General features: G+C 46.9%; 1 protein-coding gene across 1 annotated transcript in view; it reads left to right on the top strand.

The window, feature by feature from the left end:
- The window catches only part of LOC119391595 (cilium assembly protein DZIP1L), a 56,660-nt gene that overhangs the window by 16,012 nt on the left and 17,642 nt on the right, over window positions 1-23,006 (top strand). Inside the window, exons 8-12 of the mRNA XM_037659267.2 lie at window positions 3,792-3,998; window positions 6,790-6,886; window positions 9,733-9,793; window positions 13,312-13,468; window positions 17,549-17,626. Of these exons, the coding sequence (XP_037515195.2) occupies window positions 3,792-3,998; window positions 6,790-6,886; window positions 9,733-9,793; window positions 13,312-13,468; window positions 17,549-17,626 (600 nt within the window). The remainder of the gene's footprint in view (window positions 1-3,791; window positions 3,999-6,789; window positions 6,887-9,732; window positions 9,794-13,311; window positions 13,469-17,548; window positions 17,627-23,006) is intronic.

Genomic DNA, 23,006 nt, shown 5'->3' with positions numbered 1-23,006 from the left:
TTAGCGGAACAAATAAATAAACAAATAAATAATTCAGAGGCGGACAAGCAAGATGAGCACTACCGTCAGTTGCCTGAGGAGCAGCGCTGCGGGAACAAACTTTCAAAAATCCTCGTGAATCCGACTCTCGATTCCGAACTCAGTTTTCTCCGAGGACTAAAGCGTCCACACTTTTCGTGAGGAACGCCAAAGAACAAGTTATAACGCAGCTTGATGTATGACACAATGTTTTACTCTCACGCGTGCGCCTTCAGTTACGCAGCCCTGGTCTATAAAGTAGTGTTGTCATAGGCATGCACGGTATTGTTTGCGGTTTTGCGACCACAAAACACGCCAGCTTGACGCACAGACGCATGCCCTCTACAGAACGTGTGTTCGCACGCATTGCATCTCTTTGGTGTTTTCTGGTTAGGGAATACGGGGAGCTTTCTGGCCACGTTATCACAACTAGGTGTGCTCACACCAGACTTGCTCGAGGTACTTCGACAAAAGTACCTGAGCATGATGCAAAATACCGATTTCGGAATAGTATATGAGTGATGTTCATAAATACTTAGAATAAAGTGGTTCGTTATATTGAAGGTACACCCAAGACGCATTTTCTTCGAAAATTCGAAAAGCACCGCGATCGACAGGAAAACGTTAATGGCCCGTAAGATCAGTTGTTTCTTAAACTTCTAATCCGAGAGCATGCCTCAGTATTTTTTTTCTCGAAAGCTTAGCATGGAGCGCCCTTCCAGTGCTGAAAAGGCGCTCCACGGATTTGCTAACTAGAAGGAAAGGGTATAAAGTTCCTCAACTTTATTTTGAGGAACTTCACACCCTTTCTTTCTAGGGTATAAAGGGTATAAAGTTCCTCAATGGCGTCTCTCATAATAATATTGTGGTTTTGGGACGTTAAACCCCAGATTTTAGTATTATAAAGTTCCTCAGCGCGCGGGGTATCTTAAAGCAGCTGTGACTTCTCGTTTGCAACACGTATAGCATCTGGATAGGATGAAACACTTTTGTCCTCGACAGGCGTTTTCTTCGCAAAGGAAAAAAAAAAAGATCAGTTTCACCGTAAGGGTGAAGCAATGAATGCGATGGTAACAAATTGTAATGGTCTACGAAGTAAGGCTAAGGTTGGCAGCCAACTCTTTTGGATCCGAACTCGCGCAACACTATAAAGCACTGGTGTAAGAGAATACGGCCGCTCCAGGGAGGGCTGCAGTTTTCGCACAGTCTCTTCGCGTTGAGAGCACAGCACATAGAAGGGTATACGAGCCGTCTGCTGATGCCTGCCGCGATAACGCGCGCGCCAGCAATCGTGACCGCGCCCGTATAGGGAACCCAAGCTAAAGTTTGCGGCGCGACGACGGCGCCGCGCTGCGGCTCTGTCGGAAAGCTCTGGAGCTTATGCGCGGCCGACTCGGCCCCTTTCACGGTAGCGGTAGCGCAAGTGAGCACGCGTTCTTCTGTCGGTGCTGGTAACTGGGGGGGCCGTCAGCTCGGCATGTAGAACCGAGAGGCTTGCTGTGCGAAGCTGCACATTTCCGCGATGGCAGAAGCGACCCCACGGAAGTGGACGCGAGGTCGGAAGTATTGCTGTGTCGTGGGCTGTCACAACAGTGCAGACAACACCAAGGCACGCGATTCACGTGTGAAACTGTATTGGTTCCCGGTCGTGTCGCACGAGAAATAAAGGCGGCAAGCGTGGATAGTTGACAGCGCTGTCTCGCCTTCTATTTTGGCTGTCTGAGTTCATCAGTTTCGTTCGTTTCGACTACCTGAATCGGTAAGTAACGCGGCGCATGCACGCAGCGACTCAGTCATGATTACTCGCATTCTTCTCGCATTGTGAAAGCCCGGTTGTAGGTGAAGCAACTTTGTGTTTTCATTCCCCGTGTTCGTGAGACCTACCCGTCGTTGTTGAACGTTCACACTCGCGTTATGCAGTTAGCGTTGCGCGGTTGGTTGAATTCAACCGAACTCGGCACATTGTCAGAAGTTCGGCGCCTGCAATTCACGCGTCGGGAAGGCTGTTTTATCACGCCGGAACAGACGTCTGTGCATTTTCTGCAAACTTTGACATCGTTCTGCAGGTTTGCTTTGTTTTTGTGACTTTATTAGTGTGATATATATTTAAGCCGCTAAATATAACTGGCCCTTAATACATGCTTTGCAATTGCAACCTTCAAGTAACCTTCTGTCTCCTTCTGACTTCGTGCGATTTTGTAGCCGCGTTCGCGCAGCAGGTTTTATACGCCTGTCAAGTCGATATGATAGAGGCTGCAAGCATGACGCGAGAGTCGAAAAAACCAGGCGAGCAGTTTCTTGCTTCACAGTGATTAAAGCTCAGGTAGCTGCCTCGCGTCTTAATCGGCGAGTGATTCTCTCGCGGCACGGAGGACTTGACTCTAACCTTCTCAGGAAACAGTGCCATGGCCGTATAATTTCTTTTTTTCGCATGCCGCAAACGTTTGTTCACGAAAGTACACGGCTGCTAATGTAAGCATGCCATATCAAAACAACAATCATATGACTCGTAGTCCACACCGCAGAACATCGATAGCGTGTACGGCTTCATTTCGGAGTGCATGTGGGCCATTATTCGTCTTTAACATAACAGAATGAGACTTACCTCGAGGTATACGTGTAATCGCGACTAGGGAAATGCATTTCGCTTTGAGTCGGGCGTCGTTGTCGTCGATCGTCTGCTCTTCACCGTTAACGTTATTGACGAACCTTTCTCCTTTTATCAAGTTCGCTTTTCGGAAGTGCTTGTACAGCTGTGAGATTTTTTTGAACCCGCACTGCAGGCGGTACATTGTGAGCCGCCGCGAGAGCTCTGCACGTGCACAGAAGCGAGCGGCAACGCGTTGGAGAGAAGGGAAAACGCGCGCTGCTTACACCCCAGTTTCTATTATTCTGCCAGAGATGGCGCTGCCTGTCAAGAACAGCAGCGCCGCTAAGCGTTGCTTGGGAAGCCTATGGTCAAAGTTCACAGTTGCTGCTCGAGCGACCCGCGCTCTTTAATGCTCATTCAAGACGGGTGGGCCGTTTCCTCTCTGCTTGAGTAGCAATCGACGGCAGGCTTCGCACGCAGAGTGATAGTATCGCATGCGCCTTCCGAGCGACGGAGATGGGCCGGCTCATTTGATCTCTATTTCAGCCGCGTTCGTCGGCCCCGCTCGTGCGCTTTTACCCGCGGGTAGGACATACGATGCGCCGGGGGATGTATTGATTTGGACTTTATACGAAACATGAAGGCGACGGAAAAACCCGTCGAGAGTGTCCATATAATTGCTATCGCAATAAAAAAGGAAAACCGCATCCTGCTCTGCTGCAGAGTGATATCGTTTCGCTGCCTCTCTGCGGCGAACTTGTCTGCGTGTCCCGAGAGTCCAGCTTCTTTTGCGCATGAGTGCTGTGTCACATTGGGTGTCACACCTTTGCGTCCATCCTTTGGCCAGGAGAGGACGTAAGGCGGCACTGGCTTTGTCAGGTTTATGCGTAATGCAAATCTGTACGAGTTCTGGTGTACGCAGCATTACAGCTTCCTTATGTTGAACAAATGACGCATGCCTGTAGTGGCAAGGTGGGTCAGTCTGATGCTTTATCGCTAAAGAATTGTATTTTTTGCCCAAGTACCTGCAATAGAGTGTAGAAGGCACTCTAAGTGCGTTTAAGTTACCGTAGAAATACTGCTCACATGGAATTTCCAAAATATAAAATTACTCGTATATAGAATGGAGTAAATTAATGCATTTATGGTCTGTGCAAGTGCGGCTCCATCTGCATGCGCGCAGACGAGCACCAGCCTGGAGAGGAAGCTGTCCCAAATGGAGGATCCCTTTAGTGGCCGCGCTCACCACCGTCACTCGCTGCTCTACCGCGAGGGGGCGGCACCGCTTGGTGCAGGGATCGGCCTGCTGGCCGACGGCTCCAACTCGCCCATGCGCTTATCCAGGCCTTACTCCGAAGCCGTCAAGGCGTCTCCACTGCGCTTTCCTCAGGTATGACTTGCGGAAAAGGCGACAGGTGGACAAACGTTAAAATGTAGGGTTTTCTGGACATACTGGGCCCGAATTCACAAAGCTTTGCGTTACTAAGTGTTATTTGCCATTCACTGGCCACCTTCGCTGGTAATACGGTCAGGATCGGTAGTATCTTGAATTTGCTGTTGCTAACAATTATAGCCTAAGAGCTGCTTCTGAATCTCGAGGACCCGCGCTCAATAATCACAGAAACCTCCCACGTTCAAATTGTTCGTAAAAGCAAATTCAAGTCAGTGTACTGGCGCTACACATACTATAGCGAAGACACCCAGAACATCGGGGAGAGCAAAAACGAAGGAAGAGTTCTGAGAAAATCGTACCTCATCCATATAGCTTACAGTGCAAGGACCATCTGACAAATGGAACGCCTTTATGAGTTCAGAACCGTTCGAGTATCAACTAGACGACCTATAAAATTTGTGATTGTTGTGGCTGCCTAGGTGTAGCAATCACGCAGCCGAGTCTCCCCAGGGAGGCGCAATGGTTAAGAGTGCTGATTTATGGATATAAGGGTCGGGAGCAGTTTACTATGTATAAAGAGCAGGAGGACGAGGACACACGAAAAGAACGCCAATGAGCAAGCTCCTATGCCCAAAGGTTAAACGAGAAGCTGTCATGGGCGAAATAGGGTACGAATCGCTTATGTTTGTCTGAACCAAAAGAAGGGGAAATCGAATGAGGAACCAATTTTATTGTTAGCCACAACCTAGTGCAGCCAAGGAAAGCCTTCATTATCTGTTGGCTTGACAAGGCTCTCGTTTTGAATTGTTAAGTAGGACCTAGTCGCTATTCAATCGTTGTGATAGCTGGAGTACATGAGTACGGTGGTGGGATCTATCCACTGCAATGTCTTCCTGGGGCCTGAAGAATTACGATCTAACCACCTCGTGTAGGAACGGCTTAGTGGCATAACTGTTGAGAGGATCCGATGTAGTTCTGGGTGCTGTCACGGAAAGCTGTTCCATTCTATTTCTATTTCGTTCTGCCTGAATTAAGGGAGATTCCACTTGTTTTTCTTGGCGTGAGAACGATCAGCATAGCGCGACACTATTTTCTTTTCTCCTCGGCAGACATGTGCTGAAGACCGCGCAGAAATTGCGAAACATTCAACTGAGCCGTGGTTGCGGAGGGCGATTGCTTGTTGTGCCTACTTGTTGCGTCGTATCCTACCATGATAGCATGATGCTGCTGCATGGGCATGATGCTCAGCAATGTGCTGAGCTTCCCTTTGCGTCTCCTGTGGTGGATTGCAACGATTACGGCGGCCTGCTATGTTCCTGCAAGAGTTCGCACATTGACACATTGTTTACTGTGCACACGCCGCTTTGACGTGGTAGGTTTACACTGCTTTGTGACGTTGCGTGCGAGACACCGCATGTATTTGCGGCCCGAAAATTTTCTCCAGAAGCGAAGTGCGATAAGTGGGCAGAATCGGAAACCATGTAGTTTATTTTCTTTGGTCTAGTTGGGCGTTAGCAGTTCGTACGTGACATTTAGGGATGAGCTGTGTTCGTAGTTTTCGTGGCGTCACGTTACAGACTAGCGCAACGGATATGACCCGAAAATTTTTGCCAGCCACGGAGGACAAACAGACAACCCGCAAGGAAAAAAAAAAGAATGCGTTATACAAACCCTGTTATTCACACCGCCTGGGTTGGGATGTCCTCAACAGATATAACTTGATTGCGTTATAGCCCGAAGAAAACCACATTATCGTTATTGTAGAGATTGAGACCATGAAGGGGGAACTAGATATTTTCGTGAGCAAGCCTGCCGGTTTTTTTTCTTTTAGAGCGAAAAAAAAATTACATACATGGAAGGCTCTGGCTTGCGTATACGTTGGTCACTGTAGTATGTTTTCTGTCGATCATGTTTTGTATCAACTCTTTCATGCTATTATTTAGTTTGCTAAATGGTTATTTATGATATGTGCCCTGCCTTGTGCAGATCATCGTCTTTCTGAGATAAACGCCAGTTAGGCGTTAGCGCTTGTCCCTCTCCGCCTTCGTTGCTCCTTCGTTCTGTAACCCTCTCTTCAAACGGCAGGATCGCGCGTTTTCCTTGCTGGAAAGTCGGAAAACTTCATGTCAGCGACAAATTGCTGCCGTTCCCGTAGGCAAAACAACGGTTCGCTCTATCAAGGCGAAAGCCGTAGATGCATCATCAAACGCGAAAATTGACCGGCGTCCCGCGTCGGCGCCCACACAAGTGACGCAAGAAAGCATCATCACGTGATGACATCCCCATATGATGTCATCATGACGTCACACATCACGTCATCTCGGCGTCACTGTGATGTCGCATAATGTAATTTCACGTGGTGACGTCACCACATGACACCGTCGCTCGGTCAAAGGTGGGCCGATCACGGAAGCAGTGCAAGGCAAGGTGCGGTGCAGAAAGCTTACAATGCCTCCGATCCTGGAGGCATTGCAAAACCACGTTAGTTGCATAAAGCTTTCGGAAGGCGGCGCAGGAGGTTCAATACATCGAATTAGAAGAAACATAAGAAGATGGCTTTCCTCTTCGAGTCCTCTTAGGTGAACGCATAAGGGACACTGCGATTGGAAAGGCGGCAGTATTACGTTATTCTGGGTTTCAACGTTTTAAGTATTAGCGGAAGCGAACTCTGGCAACCCGCGTAGATGACTTCGAGTTGTGCGCTTGCGCAGTGTAGCGCTGATTTTGGCGCATAAGCATACTGCCTACAATTGTTTAACGTTGCGGTGTAAACCCCATATTGTTTCAGAGCACGCTGTCTATGCCCGTGCCAGCTCCTCGGCAGCGAGTGCTCTACAATGGAAAGGGTCTGAGGCAGCCGCCGTCGCTTATTCTACCACGAAAGGGTAAACTCTATCTTGTCATCCGTTTTATGTTACCTGCTACTAGCATGCATGATGTAAAAATCAAATGTAGCTAGAGTGAACAATGGACCTTTCCGGGTCCCAACAGCTCCTCCAGTGGAGATCGCTAAAATCGAAACTGGGGATCTTCGGCCTTCGACTTTGTCCTCCGCACGCTGATAGACAATCTCAAGGGCCTTTATTCGCACTCCTTTTTATGCGGGATAAACTACAAGCTTTCGACGCCAGGTGTCACTCGGTTCGCTCCCTTTCACCGCTCTCTGGCCTCCAAAAAACATTGCGCGCGCACGTCACCACCACAACGCATGCGCAGGTTATCCCCCAGAAAAATGTCCATTGCTTAATTTCATTTGAAAGCGTCGGGCACTCTACATGTGAACTCGTCTTTTAGGTATTTAACATATTTGACCGGCATTCCGATTGTTCTGCTGCGTCACCAGTTCGATATGAAGACGTGAGTTAAAAACATGTCACGCATGGACTAAAACACAGCGAGTTGCCTATGCGACAACGTAAGTGCAAAGAGTCAGAAACATAAGGAATCGTCTTCGTACTCAATCTACTCACTAGAAAAAAAAAGAACGTTGAAAATACTTTTTCTTGTAAAGGTACGACATGAAATCTCCACTTTTCTCTCAGTTAAATATTGTTTAAGAAATATGATGCAGGGCAAAATGCTGAGTGATGTAGCCTGCAGCATTGGTCGACAAAAAAAAAAAAAAGTGGAGCTCACTCAGACTCACTCCAGCAATGTATTTTGAGCTTAGGGATCACTCGGACTCAGACTCACCAAAAATTTCTTCAACCGCACTTACTCAGACTCAAGCTCACCAAAATATTACTCACCCGCACTCATTCAGACTCAGACTGATGGCCCAGTTTGAGTCTGAGTGAGTCCATGAGTGAATTTGCAATTTGCCGACCTATAATTGCCTGAAGACATTTTATTAATAGTGTTTACTGAAATCAATGTTGCTGTATGCTGCTCTGTTTCTCAAGCAATGGACGTGAGCGCAGATAATATCCAGAATCCACTACTTCACCATCATCTCATGTGATCACCATAAACCAATCGCCATGCTGTAAATTCTATGTCTCGAGCAACACTTGAGAATTCGTGATTGCCAAGGAAAAATTATCTGTCACAATTTAGACACCGTCCTTGAAATGTATTAATACGGACGCGTCTTTTCTCAACCAACGCAGTAACTCCAATTTGAGGTTCAGCGTGCATTGCCAATAAAACCGAAGTAAATGTCGTTTTCTTTTCACGCACTATCTGTTGTAGCAACAACAATATGTTTAAAATCTTGATAGTCCCCAAGTGAGGAAATATGCCGGGCAGAAAGCACAAGGACACTCACACTCGGATAATGCAGTGTGTTGAGAAAGCCTTTCCTGAATGTACGTGCACCAATGGCACGAAGAGTGGCACCGACCATCACTACAACTGCTCAGTAAGCTGTCACGATAATGCCAACCAACACAACGAAGTAATCGCACGTAAAGAAAAAAGACTACCCTGGTGAACAACACACATACAACACAACACGGATTGCACGCAGCATGAACTTGTTGACCAAACACAGAGAACAGTCGTCAACGCGCGAAGCAGTGAACGCCACAATACCTGAAATAATTGCAACGCAATTTGTACTTTGACTGAACAGGGGCTACACACTATTACGGTGCTGGGAATGTGGCATGGTCACCGCTTGGTTGACCAACCAACAATGTTTTCGCGCCAGGACAAATGTCACTATGCGTGGCATTGTGAGCAAAGTGAGCTATTGGGCTAGTTGGTTCAGATCATTCCCTTTCCTGGAAGTCTTCTTACCTCCCAGTTTTGTTCAATAAAATCAAGTTGATTGTTCAATAAAATCAAGTTGATAGTTTGCGCTTGTAGTGTGCATTTCGTTTCGTGTCTCCCCCCAGAACTTCGTATTTCGCAGTAACTGTAGCACAGTTTTTGTAATCACGTGGCATTGTATTCTGCACGCCAAAACTTTTGCGCATTCTCTTGATTTCCCAACTCTAATGACGCCAAATTCAGTATATCGGGAGCTTTTGTAGTACATTAATATATATTAATCTTCATTTTCTCAACTTTCGCAATCACTAGGTGCTTTTCGCTTTTTTTGCAGTACCTTATGGAAGGCTGAAATGTTTGTTAGATGTGAAGCATCTTATGGCGGAGTTCAATCCGGTGGTGGTGGTGGAGTGCGGCGTGACCACCCTTACTGCGCATGCGCATACCCTCTCCCCACACTTCCTCTCCCTTTTCCCCTCTCCACTTCCCTTCCCCATTTCCCCCCTCAACTCCTCCTCTCCCTTCCCCTCTCAACTCCCATCTCCACCCTCCTTTCCCATTTCCCCTCTCGACTTTCCCTCTCCACTCCCCCTCTCCCATCCCCTCTCCACTTTCTCTTTCCACTCCCCCTCTGAAACGCGGGCTCGACATGCCGAAACGCTGCTTCGCATCGCCTCATGGTCCCCTTTAGCGGGAGATGGTGTGAGTTTTTTGCATTAATCAGCCATTACGCCGTTTGTTACGAGAGAAGAATAAATAAATATTATTTTGATTTAGTCAAGAGTTTGACGGAATCCTGTTTGATCGGGAATCCGCATTGTAAAAACACTTTTCTTTCATCCTAATTGGGAACAATACTCTGGTGTGGCAGTCGAAACGTCTCTATTGTTTTATTCGTTGTCAGCGTTCAGTTTGGTGTTTTTAGAATTATTTCGGTTCGATGCAACTTTCCAGACACTGTGGACACAATAGCGAATGTTCACATGGGTTGTGACTGAAGCGCTTCCGTTAATTTCAGATTCCAGGGTTCATCCAAAAGTAGCCCAGAGTGGCCCCATAAAAGAGCAGCGTGAGATCAGGTAAGCGGTATTTCGTTCCTGATGAGGACATGATTATCATCAAATTTTTCTGGAACGCATATTGGATTGCGACCGAGGCAAAAACGCGGATGCTAGATGCGAAACACTGCTTTGGCTAGCAAAACCAGGTTTTTACTAAATGTCGTTCGAGGTGCGCTCAGTGCGGTTCGAGAATATTCTATGATTTCGAAATCGTTAATTTCTTATCTTTCCTGCTACGAATATTTCGTAGATGGAAAGTGCAATATAACTTGCTGAAATTAAGTTGATGTGCCTGCTTATCGGCTCGCACTGTAAATTTGCTCGAAACATCAATGGCATAACATGACAAATGTGCAACGAAACGTGCCGTATTTATTAGCATACAACCAACACGGGTTGGCAAGCTGTTGGCTAGCGGGCTGTAGTAGTACCTAGAGTTGGCTAACCCTTTACTATTACATTTGAATTTGCGTACTTTGTGACATTACTTCGTGTAGGACAAGTTCAAAAGTATGCGAGCCAATGAAAAAGCGACAATAAACAAAAGAAAAACATGCGCAACGTTAGCAAAACACACAAACAGGAACGGAGACATAAAATAGGAACGAGAGCTGCCCGAGCATATAGATTTCTGGAAACAATGCCAACAAAAGCGATCGTTGAAGTGAAATAGTAATATTCACTATTGCCTCAATTTGTCTAATGTTTGTTCTTACGGTGTAAAGCAAATTTTTTGGTACCATTTATTAGGCTTTGTCTTTCTAAATGAGGAAGCACGGGGACGTTTAGCTTTCAATACACGGCCAGAAAAAGATACCTTGTGTGCATATATGCGTGATCACTGCGAATAGTCTCCTGTATAATAAACGTAGTACATTGAGGAAAACGACCAATTTTCAATGTCAGAAAACTGTTCCAGGATTGAAGATATCAATTTATTGAAACATACGCTATACCCAGCATATTCGTACCGACTGGAACACCGTGGTTTCAGCTGCAATAAACACTTCAGCGCCAGAATTTCCTATAATTTTTGTAAGAAACTGAATAGCGACAGGAACATTAATCTAAATTTTGTCGCATTCTCATCCGCAATATGGGAGGAGACAGGAGTGGAAGCTAGGTGGCACCCGCCACGGCCTCCCGATAATTCGTCTGATTTTATCTCGAGTATAATCGCTACGTGCGTTTGAAAATTATTTTGGTACATAGGACGCTTCATAGGTGCAGGGGCAGCGCCAAGGGCAGAGAGCAGAGGGAAAGGTGGGGAGGTGCTGGGGACGGCCAATCTATGAAATTTTTAACCTGTCACCCGCCCTTTGCACGCCATGTAGAAAGCTGACAGTGCAGTATACACAGCTTTTACAGATTGCGCCCCTGTCCCTCCTTAATGATCTCTGTAATCGTCGCTGCCCTGTCCTAGATGGTGTTTTTGATATACATAGCCACAAAACTTGCGGTCGTCGTGACGCGTGATCACAAATGTTAGCATCTTCAGACGCGTCGTCACATTCGTACCAGTGTGTCGGAACGAAATGTTTTTCGTTTCGGTTTTAGTTTCGTTCCACCGCAAAAAGTTCCGTTCCGTTTCTGTTCCGGAACGAAAAAAAAAACGTTCCGTAACGGTTCGTAACGGTTTTTTTATGCACAAATTTGAAGTTAAGGTAATCATAAAAAACATTGGATTTGTGATGTAGTTACTTGCCCTCCTCTTAAGAAAGTGGGACAAGAGTAAAACACTTTCTGCAGAGGGGCGGAAGTAACTGTAGCACGAATTCTTACCAACTAGCACAAACCAGTATTAATTTCAAAGTTATATTATTTATTTTCTCAAAAGACAAATACGAATTTTTTAGTGGGCTCAATGCTTTGTGTCAAGGGAGTGAGCACGATCTCAGAAGCAGCACGTCATTGAGTGTACTCTCTGATGTGCGAGACCATTGTTCTGATTAAGAGATCGCCAGGCCTGCGCGACACACGCAGCACAGTCACAACGAACGCTGGAAGAGCGGACTTTGTAGAGCCCGCTGGAGAGTCTCTTGGGGCAATAATACAAGTACACATGCAAGGTACCCACTACGCCATAAATCATCTCAATTCTTCTGAAGTAGAGAAGTTCCCACTATGCCATTTTTCGTCATTTTTCGGAGTCTCGTGGTACACGCTACACATCTGTAAGGCACTATGTGCACTTTGCGCAGCGACTGAAGATGATAAAGAATTATGGCTGAGCACTGCAGTGGGTGGGAAGCAGTGTGGCGGAATGGGCGCCTCCATTCTATTTCAATTCCATTGCGGGGAATTAGAACTTGCCGTAATTCGATTCCTTTCAATTCCTCGGAATGAAAAAAACTTAGCCCATTCGCACTCCGGGAATGGCCAGGCAGTTCAATTCCATCAATGTAATTCTTCCACGTAAGAAAGGCATCTTGATAGTTTTATTGAGTTAAGAATGAACGCCCCATAAAGCTGATCTCATCAGATGCATTAAGAACTGCAAGAGTACGCAAAACAGGTTACCAAGGTCGAGGGATAGCAGCTTGGTTACATATCTCGTGCAGTACAACCACCCTACTAATTCCCATAGGGGCAGTTCTCCCGCTACCTATAGTATTTGCATGGTCAGCATGTTTGAACGAATGGTGGTGTTTTAATATTGTTTATGCTTAAATGTGTTAATGCTAAAATGACGACTTAGCTTATTTTTATGCTGACAAAACTAGTATTCAAGAAGACTAAGCAGTTTTGCCACGCGTCTGGAGCGGTTGTGAATATGGAGAAAGATAGGATTTGGTTAATGAGGAATAAGACCCTCTAGATCTGCTGGTATCAGTTGGAACAGTGCACCGCCCGGGCACCTTGTGCCTTTGTATCGAATACGGAACACTGGGCCGCACTGCTCGTCAGCACTCACGCTTGTCAAGCGCTCCTCGCAAGCATAGAAGCACTAGCGTGGCACTGTGGTAGAAGACCCGACTGCCACGCAGAGGGCGTGAGTTGAAATGCCATCCGATCCTAGACATTTGTTTCTCGTTTATTTTTTTTATATCACGCGATAGCGGTCACGGACACCGGCGGCGGTGGACAACTATGGCGCGAAAATCAGCTGTTGTGATCTCATAACAGCTTTCGCTGTAACATACTTCAGCGCCGACAATGCCCTCTCTACGCTGGCCTGCGTGACAGGCGCGCAAAAATCCACTTGCGTTAATATAAACATCTCTGGTTGCCACTGTTTTCGTTTTTCGCACAATTTCAACATATCTTTGCTTCGGAATTCCTGCCTGAGGTACGCGCGAATACCGTACTCTGAGATATGCTTACATTGCACGAGCTCGGTTGCTCCGGATTGCGAAGTTTTCTCGTGAACCGAAAAACGATTGAAAAAATTTCGTTTTCACTCCGGAACGAAATAATAGATAAAGTTTCGGTTACGTTTTCGTTCCGGTCCAAAATATCGTTTTTTTCGTTTTTCGTTTTCGGTTTTCGTTCCGTTCCGACACCCTGATTCGTACTTGTGTGTGTTCTGCATGCAGCAGCCGGCGTGTGACGCGCCATGAGGCCAACAGCGAGGGTCGCTCTGAGCGCATGAAGTCGGCTGTGCACAGCACGCCGAACCTCATCGACGCACTCAAGGAGGAGATCATGGACCTCACCCGAAACAAACTGTCCGGCATCGGAATCAACGAGCTGGTGCGTGTGTTGCTTTGTCCCCAGACAACGAATACGTGTCCATCAGTGGCTTAACCGGAGGCGGTCAACTCCCGCACCCCCCGCCCCGAAATCCGATTTTTTTTTCCATTTTACATGTGTATACACGGCGCCCCAGCTATCTCTAGCCAGAGTTTAAAAATACGCCGATGCACTGTATGGGGTCGTGACCATGTGCATATTGCTTATTATTACATGGACTCAGTCACATTATTTTTCGCACCCTGCTTAATTATTTACCTAGGCATGAATAATTAACTTTTGAAGCAAGGAAGTTAAGCAGAAAATTCCAATGAAAACGGTGTAGATAAGTTTTCAAAACATCCGAATAGGAAGTTTACAAGTACATATCCCTTGAAGGGACACTAAAGAGCAAAACGATTTTTCTCATATTAGTAAGGTACTCCTTCGCGATACCAAAAACACCGCGCTTGCTGCCAGAAGACGCTTAGTAAGCGAGAAAACGCGCAAAAACAAAATGTGGGTGGCGACACCACCTTGAACTTTCCGCACCATTCGCCGCGACGCCACATGTTTTCACGGTGCCTACTAGGGACTACGTAGTTCCTAATCGGTAAAGATGGAGTACATTGTCCTCTGAGGGGGCCATAAACTTAACATACCAAGTTTGGGGTAATTTTGTTGAGCCAATGGCGCCAAAATATGATGAATACACTTTGAAATCAGTGACGTCACGCGGGAAGATTTCGGGGCTGAAATTTAAAAATGCAACTTTGAACTTGATTTTGTCCTCTATTAATAAACCTATGGTCGCGAAATGAACGACATTAGAGTTCTCGACTCCCGGTGACGGAACTTTTTCTTCAGTTTTTTCTTTGCCATATGTTAGTCTTTATATTTTAGAACGTCATCAGCCAGGTCACCCCAAGCGATCCCTGCCACAGGGATCGCTTGGGGTGACCTGGCTACAACTTGCGCGTAACTGAGCGGCGTAGGTCGTAGCCTTGCAGAGCGCTTCAGCATATTTTTAAACTCCGGCTAGAGATAGATGGGGCACCCTACATTACACGCATACATCGCACTCACGAACATACGCACTCACGAACATACATAAAGATGGCTGAAGCCCCTTTCCCTCCCTCCCTCCCCCCGAGAAAAATTTCTGGCTACGCTACTGGTGTCCATAACATCTGAATGAGCCGAGGCAATGTTTTTGATGTGCTAACGCGGTATTGACACCTTTGGAGTAGTTGTTACCGAAATCTAGCGTTGAGCAGTATAAACCACTGTAAAGTTTATCACACGAAGAAATATAACAGCACTGAGCGCATGCAGCACAAGTATAAAAAAAAGAAAACATGTCATCGAAGATAAAATCAAGTTATTTTTTTAACATGAAAGTGTTTTATGCCGGGGTCCACCACGGCTCCACTGACGCATTTCCGTCACGGATATGACGTTCTAAAATATAAAGACTAACATATGGCAAAGAAAAAACTGAAGAAAAAGTTCCGTCACCGGGAGTCGAACTTACGGCCCCTCAATCCTCAGCGAGCAGCGCGAAACGACTCCGCCACAGACGGCACGTTCTTCGACATGCTAACGGCGTGCTATTTATATACACCATTTGCCGGTGGCTGTACTCGGAGATTGCGGTACATCAGCGTGTTTTCGCTATCACTAGCGAGATGGCGCGAAGGGCTCGAACGGCGGAACGGCGCGCGTCGCCTCACGCGTTGAGATGAGCGGGCGCCTCTACAGGGCGTGGTCGCTCCTGCGCGCGCGCTTATCTTGTACGTCTTGCGCTGTCACCGCAAGTTTGCGCTGAAGTTACAGAGAGCACGAAGGTCGCTTCGCTCACTGCAGTGGCCGCTTTTGCGAAAGGAGCGCGCTGCTCACCAACAAATAACTTACAACTGGGACAGTTCGCGCTCATCCTGTGTATACTTGTGCGTTCGTTTCGTACGTCCTCCTTTGTATTTGACCAACGCGCTGTAACTGTCGAGCTGTGACAGTTAGTTCGCGCTCATCCTGTGTACGTTCCGTGCGTCCTTTCTGCTTGAGCAGCGCGTTGCAAGTTTCGAGCTGCTTGCCGTTCTTCACATGACATTACAACTTGTTGCTATAGCATTCATTCCTTCGCCCTCGGGGCGAAACAATCTACAACAAACGCTCAACTACGTCTGTAAAGACATGTTTTACTTTCGTGTTATACCGATTCCTATGACAGAGGGATGAACCATGTTTTTTTTTTTTTCGTACAGAAAGACTGTGACGAAAAGCTGTCTTTAGAACAGCTTGACTAGTTCACAGCCCCTTACATAAAAAAAATTACACCATCTCCCACTAAAGGGAACCATGTGGGGATGCGAAGCAGCACATGGGTCGACCTAAAGTTCCGTTCATCACGGGCACCTTGCCCGACGTTGAATTCACTGTAGTTGCTGTTGCTGTTACTCGTCTCGAACTCTAGTTGGAGCATGCCACGCGGGTTCATCGAGCGTCTGCAGAATCTCGTTCCCCGACGTAGTCACGTGATTGCTGAGAGAGTGTAAGGGGGAGAGGCCACAGCGTCTTACCCAGCCCCTTACACAGGCCCCAACGCGCTAGCGCGTGCCAGCACACATGGTTTTGTCTGCTTTACGCCAAGGTAGGACAGAATACGGCCGCCGGGGCCCCTAAAGTGCTCTGCACGTATCATCATCAAGGTGGTCGAAGAACCAGAGGAAGATGACTTCCCCTTGGCGCGAGCGCGCGCTCAGATGGCTATGCTAGGTGGTAGAAATCGGACGGTCGCCAATGGAACTACGGACACAGCCCAGCGCAAAAGCTGCTCCGCATCAAAAATACAAAAACAAAAGAAATATTCGGCGCGGTGACAGCGCCAAGGTAAGTAAAAATAATAAATTGAGGCTTCACTGGTAGCGTATAGTACAACATGGCATGGACAATAAAGAATGGAATTGTAAATCTGATACTTAGTCACATAAGATTCAAACAAATTATTACAATCTGTATGATAGAAAACTCGAACACAAGATAATTTTTAGAAATATTATCCCATGAATGTTATCTAAATGCTAATATTTGAAAGAAAATACACTGAATAAAAAATCGATATTGATTTTACCTTCTTATAAACAGCTACATGAAACCACATAAAACAATTAGAGACTAGACTTTAGATTTGACACTAAAACAAAGAGATGGTATCTGTTCGTCTGTCTCCTTATGCTGCAGAAGTTCAAGTTATTTCATATATATATATATATATATATATATATATATATATATATATATATATATATATATATATATATATATATATATAGATTTTATTTTGCAGACACAGAGTGAGTCTTGGATGGCAAGGCTAAAGGCAGAACACTGTCTGCCTGACTGAGGCCTTGTCACCCATACACTGCTCCAACAGTGAGGCAGCATGGAACACAAGGGCAGACAAAGTTTCTGCAAAAGAGTAATAATCATAAATTTGCTACATGTAAATGAAAAAAAAATAACGCAATTTCTAAGAAATAAAAAGTAGTATACGCTAATACAATTTGTTATACCGAAAATGATTACAAGCACAATGTGACTCTGACAGTGTGGGGGAATGCAGAATCAATGCAGAACCCTCAAATTTTTTTAAACGCTGCCCATTGTGCTGTTCCAGTGATATGTCATATACTGAAATAAAGCCTTCACAGCGACAGTCTGCCCGACGTTTCGACAGGTGGACCCATCTCCGCCAAAGGTGCCTCATCATGGTGAGGCCTCTCTTTGACGAAGATGGGTCCACCTATCGAAACGTCGGCCAGCCTGTTAAAGACACCTATTCCTGTTCGCAAAACCTTGAAATGGAAATGGAAATTGTTTGTTTGCCCTCTTTACAAAGTGTAGATGAAAGGATTGCAGAAAAAGAACTTGTACTCCACATTGTGCTTTCATCCGTCAGTCCCCAACTGTACTTTCGATTTATGGTGCTATGATTTTCGATGGATGGCGGATGGTAAAATGTCGCGAATCCGTTGGTCACAGTTTATCTGCTTCGGATGGAGGACAGCGCGCACTAAATGACGTCTTTGTAAACTCATGCAGGGCAAAGCTTCGGTGACGGACAGCATCTTCCGAGACTGCAGCAAGAGGCTCAACTCTGAGCGACGGCTCCTAGCGAAGGTGAGGTCTTCGACACACTTCGTCTTATTAACTGCTTCATACGGTATTAGGGTCCTTTTCTTTTTTCTTTTATTTTAAACTTGCATTTCGCTTTTTTTCTGCACGTAACCTGCCATTATGATCAGCGCCCTTTTGTAGATGTGTACCTGTTGCGAGTAATTTATCCCTGTTATTCTCACCAGACAGTTATCATCGGACAAAGGACACAACTAAAAAAAGGTGGTTCGTGAACACTGCTTGATGCGCAGCTGGAAAAAGAAATATGCGTGGCATTGTACAATAAAACTCCGCCATTTTTTCAATTTGGTTAGAACTTCACATTGCTCCGCGCATTCTTATAAGACTACGTGCGACCGTTTGCACATAGGGCGCCGTATCTGGCGTTACATGATGTCATCGTCTTCGTCTTTAACGCTTAAATACAACGTTCTGCCGTTTCTCGTAAAAGACGCACTGCGCACCACCGCACCCCATCCCTCTCTATGTTTTTCGCTTTCTCTTTTCTTCGGTGCGCTGAATTTTGTCCACTGCCTCACTCTGCATGCACCTATATCTGATGCTCCAATCTTCAACTCGACACGTCTTCGTAGCTCAACACCTTCAACCGCACTGATGGGACCCATTGGATTAATAGGAACCTTATTGGATATCCAATCCAGTGAGGTTAACGGCAATGCAATGCACGAAATCGAGCATATCCGAGGGCCTTCGAAGCACAATAATATCTGCGGTTTTGCATGCCAAAACCAAGATATGATCATGAAGCACGCCGTAGTGGAGGGCTCCGGAAATTTCGGCAATCTAGCGTTCTTTACCGTGCACTCACATCGCGCAGTAAACGGGCCTTAGCATTTTGCCTCCATCGAAATGCATCCGCCGCGGCCGGGATCAAACCCGCGACCTTCGGGTCATCCGCCGAGCACCGTTACAACTGTACCAACGAAGCGGACCCTTCAAAGCACAGAACTTGTGAAATGCTTTGAACCCCTTGACAGTGCCCATCGATGTCGTAGCGCTTTATTACGGGTACACCTCCTCAACTTTGCATAGAGGTAATTCAGTCGCTGGATAACGTGTACATACAGCTTGTAGATTGCAGCCTGTTGGATGAAGTTGTGTCTTAGTAGAACTCGTTGTTGGGGGCTAGTTGGTGCATTGCATCAAGGAATTATACCAGCCGAAAACAGACGAACACAGGAAACGGTGAAGGAGACCGCCGCTAGCCGCTTTCCTGTCTCCTTCACCGTTTCCTGTGTTCGTATGTTTTCGGCTGGTATAATTCCTTGAAGTTGTGTCCCACAGTGGAATTTCTTGCCACGATGAAATAAAGCGATTCTACTTCTATCCAACTGGTGTTCAACCCTCGTGAATCAATGGTCCAAGAGGCATTTTGTCGTATACTTATAACCGCAATTCGGCTGCTATGATTGATCGATGGATGATAAAATAAAGACATAAAAATGAGGGACAGAAAGTGCGACGATTAACTGGCCTGCTTTCTTGATTACAAATGGTAGTCGCTGAGGATAGCGTATAAAAGAAATAAGATACGCGTTCAAGAGTATTCGCCGGTTAGATAGTTAAGAAACAAGAATCGAAGCTCCTGTGTGTATCGGTTACCGCTAAGACCGTCTATGTACGCCACCCAGTCTGGCAAAGCGCTCTAGCACTTCTGGTGCGCAAGCAATAAACATCAGTTCTTCCATGGCCACTGTACGTGTCGGTCTCGTTGCATACATGGTGTCAGAAGTGGCTAGATCACTACGCTAGAAAATGACTGAACTTCCGCCCCCAGAGCCGTTACGTTTCGGGGATAATGTGGCGGAGAACTGGATTCGGTTCAAGCAGCGAGTCGAATCGAACAGCGAGTCGAACCACCACAGAATCCTCGGAACCGGGACAGCAACGGAGCCCCGCCCAGAAAGCCGCCATCTTGCTTCACCTGGCGGGCCAAGAGGCGATCGATGTTTATAACACTTTCGACCTCACTGGAGAAGAAAAGCAGGACTACGACAAGTTAGTCCAAGCATTCGAGGCTTACTGCTTACCTCAGAGCAACGAGACGTTCGAGCGCTACGTGTTCCGGAGCCGCACGCAGACCGAAGGTGAGCCTTTCGAGCAGTTCTATCGGGACCTGCTACTGAAATCGAAGAGCTGCAACTTTGAGAACCTCCGGGAGTCGATGCTGCGTGACCAAATAGTGTACGGCACATCTAGTAAAGCGTTGAGAGAAAAGCTTCTAGCCAAAAAAGACTTGACGCTCAGCACAGCTGTTGAGTGGGCCAAGGCTGAGGAAATCGCTGCCGCACAAACCAAAGCGTGGAGTGAAACCAAGAGCGTAGACGCAGTGACGCAAGACAAAAAGAAGCACCGGCAACACAGGAAGGACTCGCTAGGGCACAGCAAAGAGAGACATCAAGGAAAGAAATGCGGCTACTGCGACCGCTCGCATAGGCCTCGAGAGTGTCCAGCATATGGGAAATATTGTGCTAGATGCGGAAAGCAGAATCATTTCGCAGTTTGCTGCAAAGCAAGAGCAACGCATGTGAACGACATCGCCGAGCGGGATGACGACGACGATGGCGACGCCTTCACTGTGCTGCACATATCTACGGCATGTAAGAAAGCGAGCACGGCCGATCGGCGCGACTGGGAGGTTGCGTCTCAGATTTCGGGACGAGAAGTGCGGCTGAAAGTAGACACCGGCGCGCAGGCCAACCTGCTGCCGCGCCATGCCGCGCGGTGTGTTTGACGCCCTGGGAACCAAGTGCCAACCGCAGCCGGCCCGAGCAGTACTGCGCAGCTACGGCGGTGATGAAATAGTGCATATGGGGTAGGTATGCCTCCCAGTTCAGATTGGAGAAGACACCAAGATAGTGGAATTCTTTGTAGTGAAGAAAGGTCGGCAGGCGATCTTAAGACTGCACGCTTGCGAGAAGTTTGGTCTCGTGAACAGAATTAGAGCAGTCAACAAGGATGACTTATGCGAGTGCATTCGCAGAGAGTATCCGAAGTTGTTTACGGGCATCGGACTACTAAAGCGAGAATACTGTATGGCGCTCCAAGACGGCGCCCGCCCAGTCGTCGAGCCGGCGCGACGTGTACCTCACGCAATTGGACCCCGGTTGAAAGAGGAACTTGATCGTTTGGAGGCAGCGGGGATCATAGCCAGGGTGCGGGAGCCTTCTGACTGGGTAAACCCACTTGTAATTGCTCGAAAGAAGAACGGTCAGCTTCGGGTCTGCATGGATCCCAGAAAAGTGAATGAGGTTTTGAAGAGAGAACACTTTCAACTTCCACGCAGAGAAGAGATTGAAAGCGAACTGGCAGGGGCGAAATATTTCAGCTCGCTTGATGCCAACAGCGGTGTCCACCAAATACTTCTTGATGAAAAGTCCTCAAGCATTTGCACATTCAGCAGCCCATTTGGTCGTTACCGGTTCCTAAGGCTGCCCTTTGGCATCGCGTCGGCTCCAGAGATATTTCAAAGGACAATGACCGAGATTTTTGACGGGCTACCTGGAGTACGCATCTACGTCGATGACATTTTAATTTGGGGTGCCTCATGGGAAGAGCACCAAGAAAGGCCGCACAATGCCCCGAAAACAGCCAGTGAAGCGGGCTTCACGCTTAATTGGGAAAAATGTAAGTTCGGAGTGAAGCAGATAGACTTCCTTGGAGATAGAATATGTGCGGGAGGCATCAAACCAAACCCAGAACTGGTAGAGTGCATAGCCCATTGCCAGAGACCAGCTACAAAAAAGGAAGTCCAAAGGTTGCTAGGCGCTGTCAACTATTTCAGCAAGTACTTGCCGAACTTAGCAAGTCATACAGAGTCACTTCGAGGACTATTGCGTAAAGGCGTTATCTTTGAATGGACAAGAGCGCACGACATCGAGTGGGCCCATCTAAAAAAAATGCTGACGCGAGCTCCGGTGCTTGCAATTTTCGATCCATCCTTGGCTACTAAGTTGTCTACTGATGCATCCGCCTATGCAGTGGGAGCAGCACTTCTTCAGCAGCATGGTACCGAGTGGCAACCGGTCGGCTATGCGTCAAGAGTTTTGACCGAAACTGAGCGCCAATACGCGCAGATTGAAAAGGAGACCCTTGGAATAGTATTTGGCTGTGAGAAGTTTAATGAGTTTGTTCTAGGCCGAAGAATTATAATAGAGACTGATCACAGTCCATTAATATCTATCTCAAAGAAAGGACTCAGCGACATACTGCCCCGTCTTCAAAGTTTGTTCCTGAGACTGCTGAAATATGACTACCGACTGTGCTTTGTTCCAGGAAAGACACTGATTCTAGCTGACACCCTGTCGAGAATTCAAGGACAATGGATGTCAGAAAACTGCTCGAAGGACTTGGAAATACACGCCACCAGTGTTTTGGAGGAACGAGTCAGCAGGAGAACAAAGCAAAGACTGGAAGATGCCACAACTAGAGACCCAGAACTGCAACAGGTCTTAAAAAATCTGCAGGCGACAGAACCTATCAAGGGGGTGTGGAAAAAACACACTAACGAATTGTCTGTGGTGGAATGTGTGCTGATGAAAGGCACCAAAGTGGTAATCCCTTCCGAGCTTAGAAAAGAAATGCTCTGTCGGTTGCACCGGGGGCATCTGGGCATGGCCAAGTGCATATCACGAGCACGCACTCTCATGTACTGGCCGAGGATGGCAGCTGACATAAGACAAATGGTGGAGCAGTGTGAGACCTGCCAAATACATGCATACAAACAACCCGCTGAGCCCCTGCGGTTACGAGACACACCAAATCAACCCTGGTACAGGGTAGGAGCGGACTTGTGCGAATATGCTGGCAAGCATTACCTAGTCGTGTACGATGCATACTCTAACTATCCGGAGGTTGAGGAGTTGCATGGGACCACGACAAGTGAAGTCATCAATAAACTCTCGCGGGTATTTGCACGCTATGGCATTCCACATGAGCTCTGCACTGATGGCGGTCCCCAGTTTAAGCCAAGGAATTTAAAAACTTTGCAGTGATGTTTGACTTTGAGCACATCATCTCTAGCCCATATTATCCGAAATCTAAAGGATTCGCAGAAAAGGGGTACAAATCATAAAAAGGCTCCTCAAGAAGGCAGGGTCAAAGGAGGAGTTTTGGCTTGGCCTCCTTAACTACCGTGCAGCTCCACTGGAAGACGGTGTCTCACCATCCCAGTATCTAATGGGTCGCAACAGCAGAACACCACTCCCAGACCTTTGCTGGGATTCACCTCGGCAGCTATCAAACCCTCGAAAACACAAGAAAAATATGAACACAGGACAGCATCTCCCGCCGCTCCACCCCGGAGACACTGTTCGTATTTGGTCTGGAAACAAATGGGGCACGAAAGCTAAGGTTTTGGACC

Source organism: Rhipicephalus sanguineus, chromosome 4, assembly GCF_013339695.2.
Source record: "Rhipicephalus sanguineus isolate Rsan-2018 chromosome 4, BIME_Rsan_1.4, whole genome shotgun sequence".
Lineage (NCBI taxonomy): Eukaryota > Metazoa > Arthropoda > Arachnida > Ixodida > Ixodidae > Rhipicephalus > Rhipicephalus sanguineus.
The sequence above is the reverse complement of the archived record's forward strand: the minus strand, read 5'-3'. Positions and strand labels throughout refer to the sequence as shown.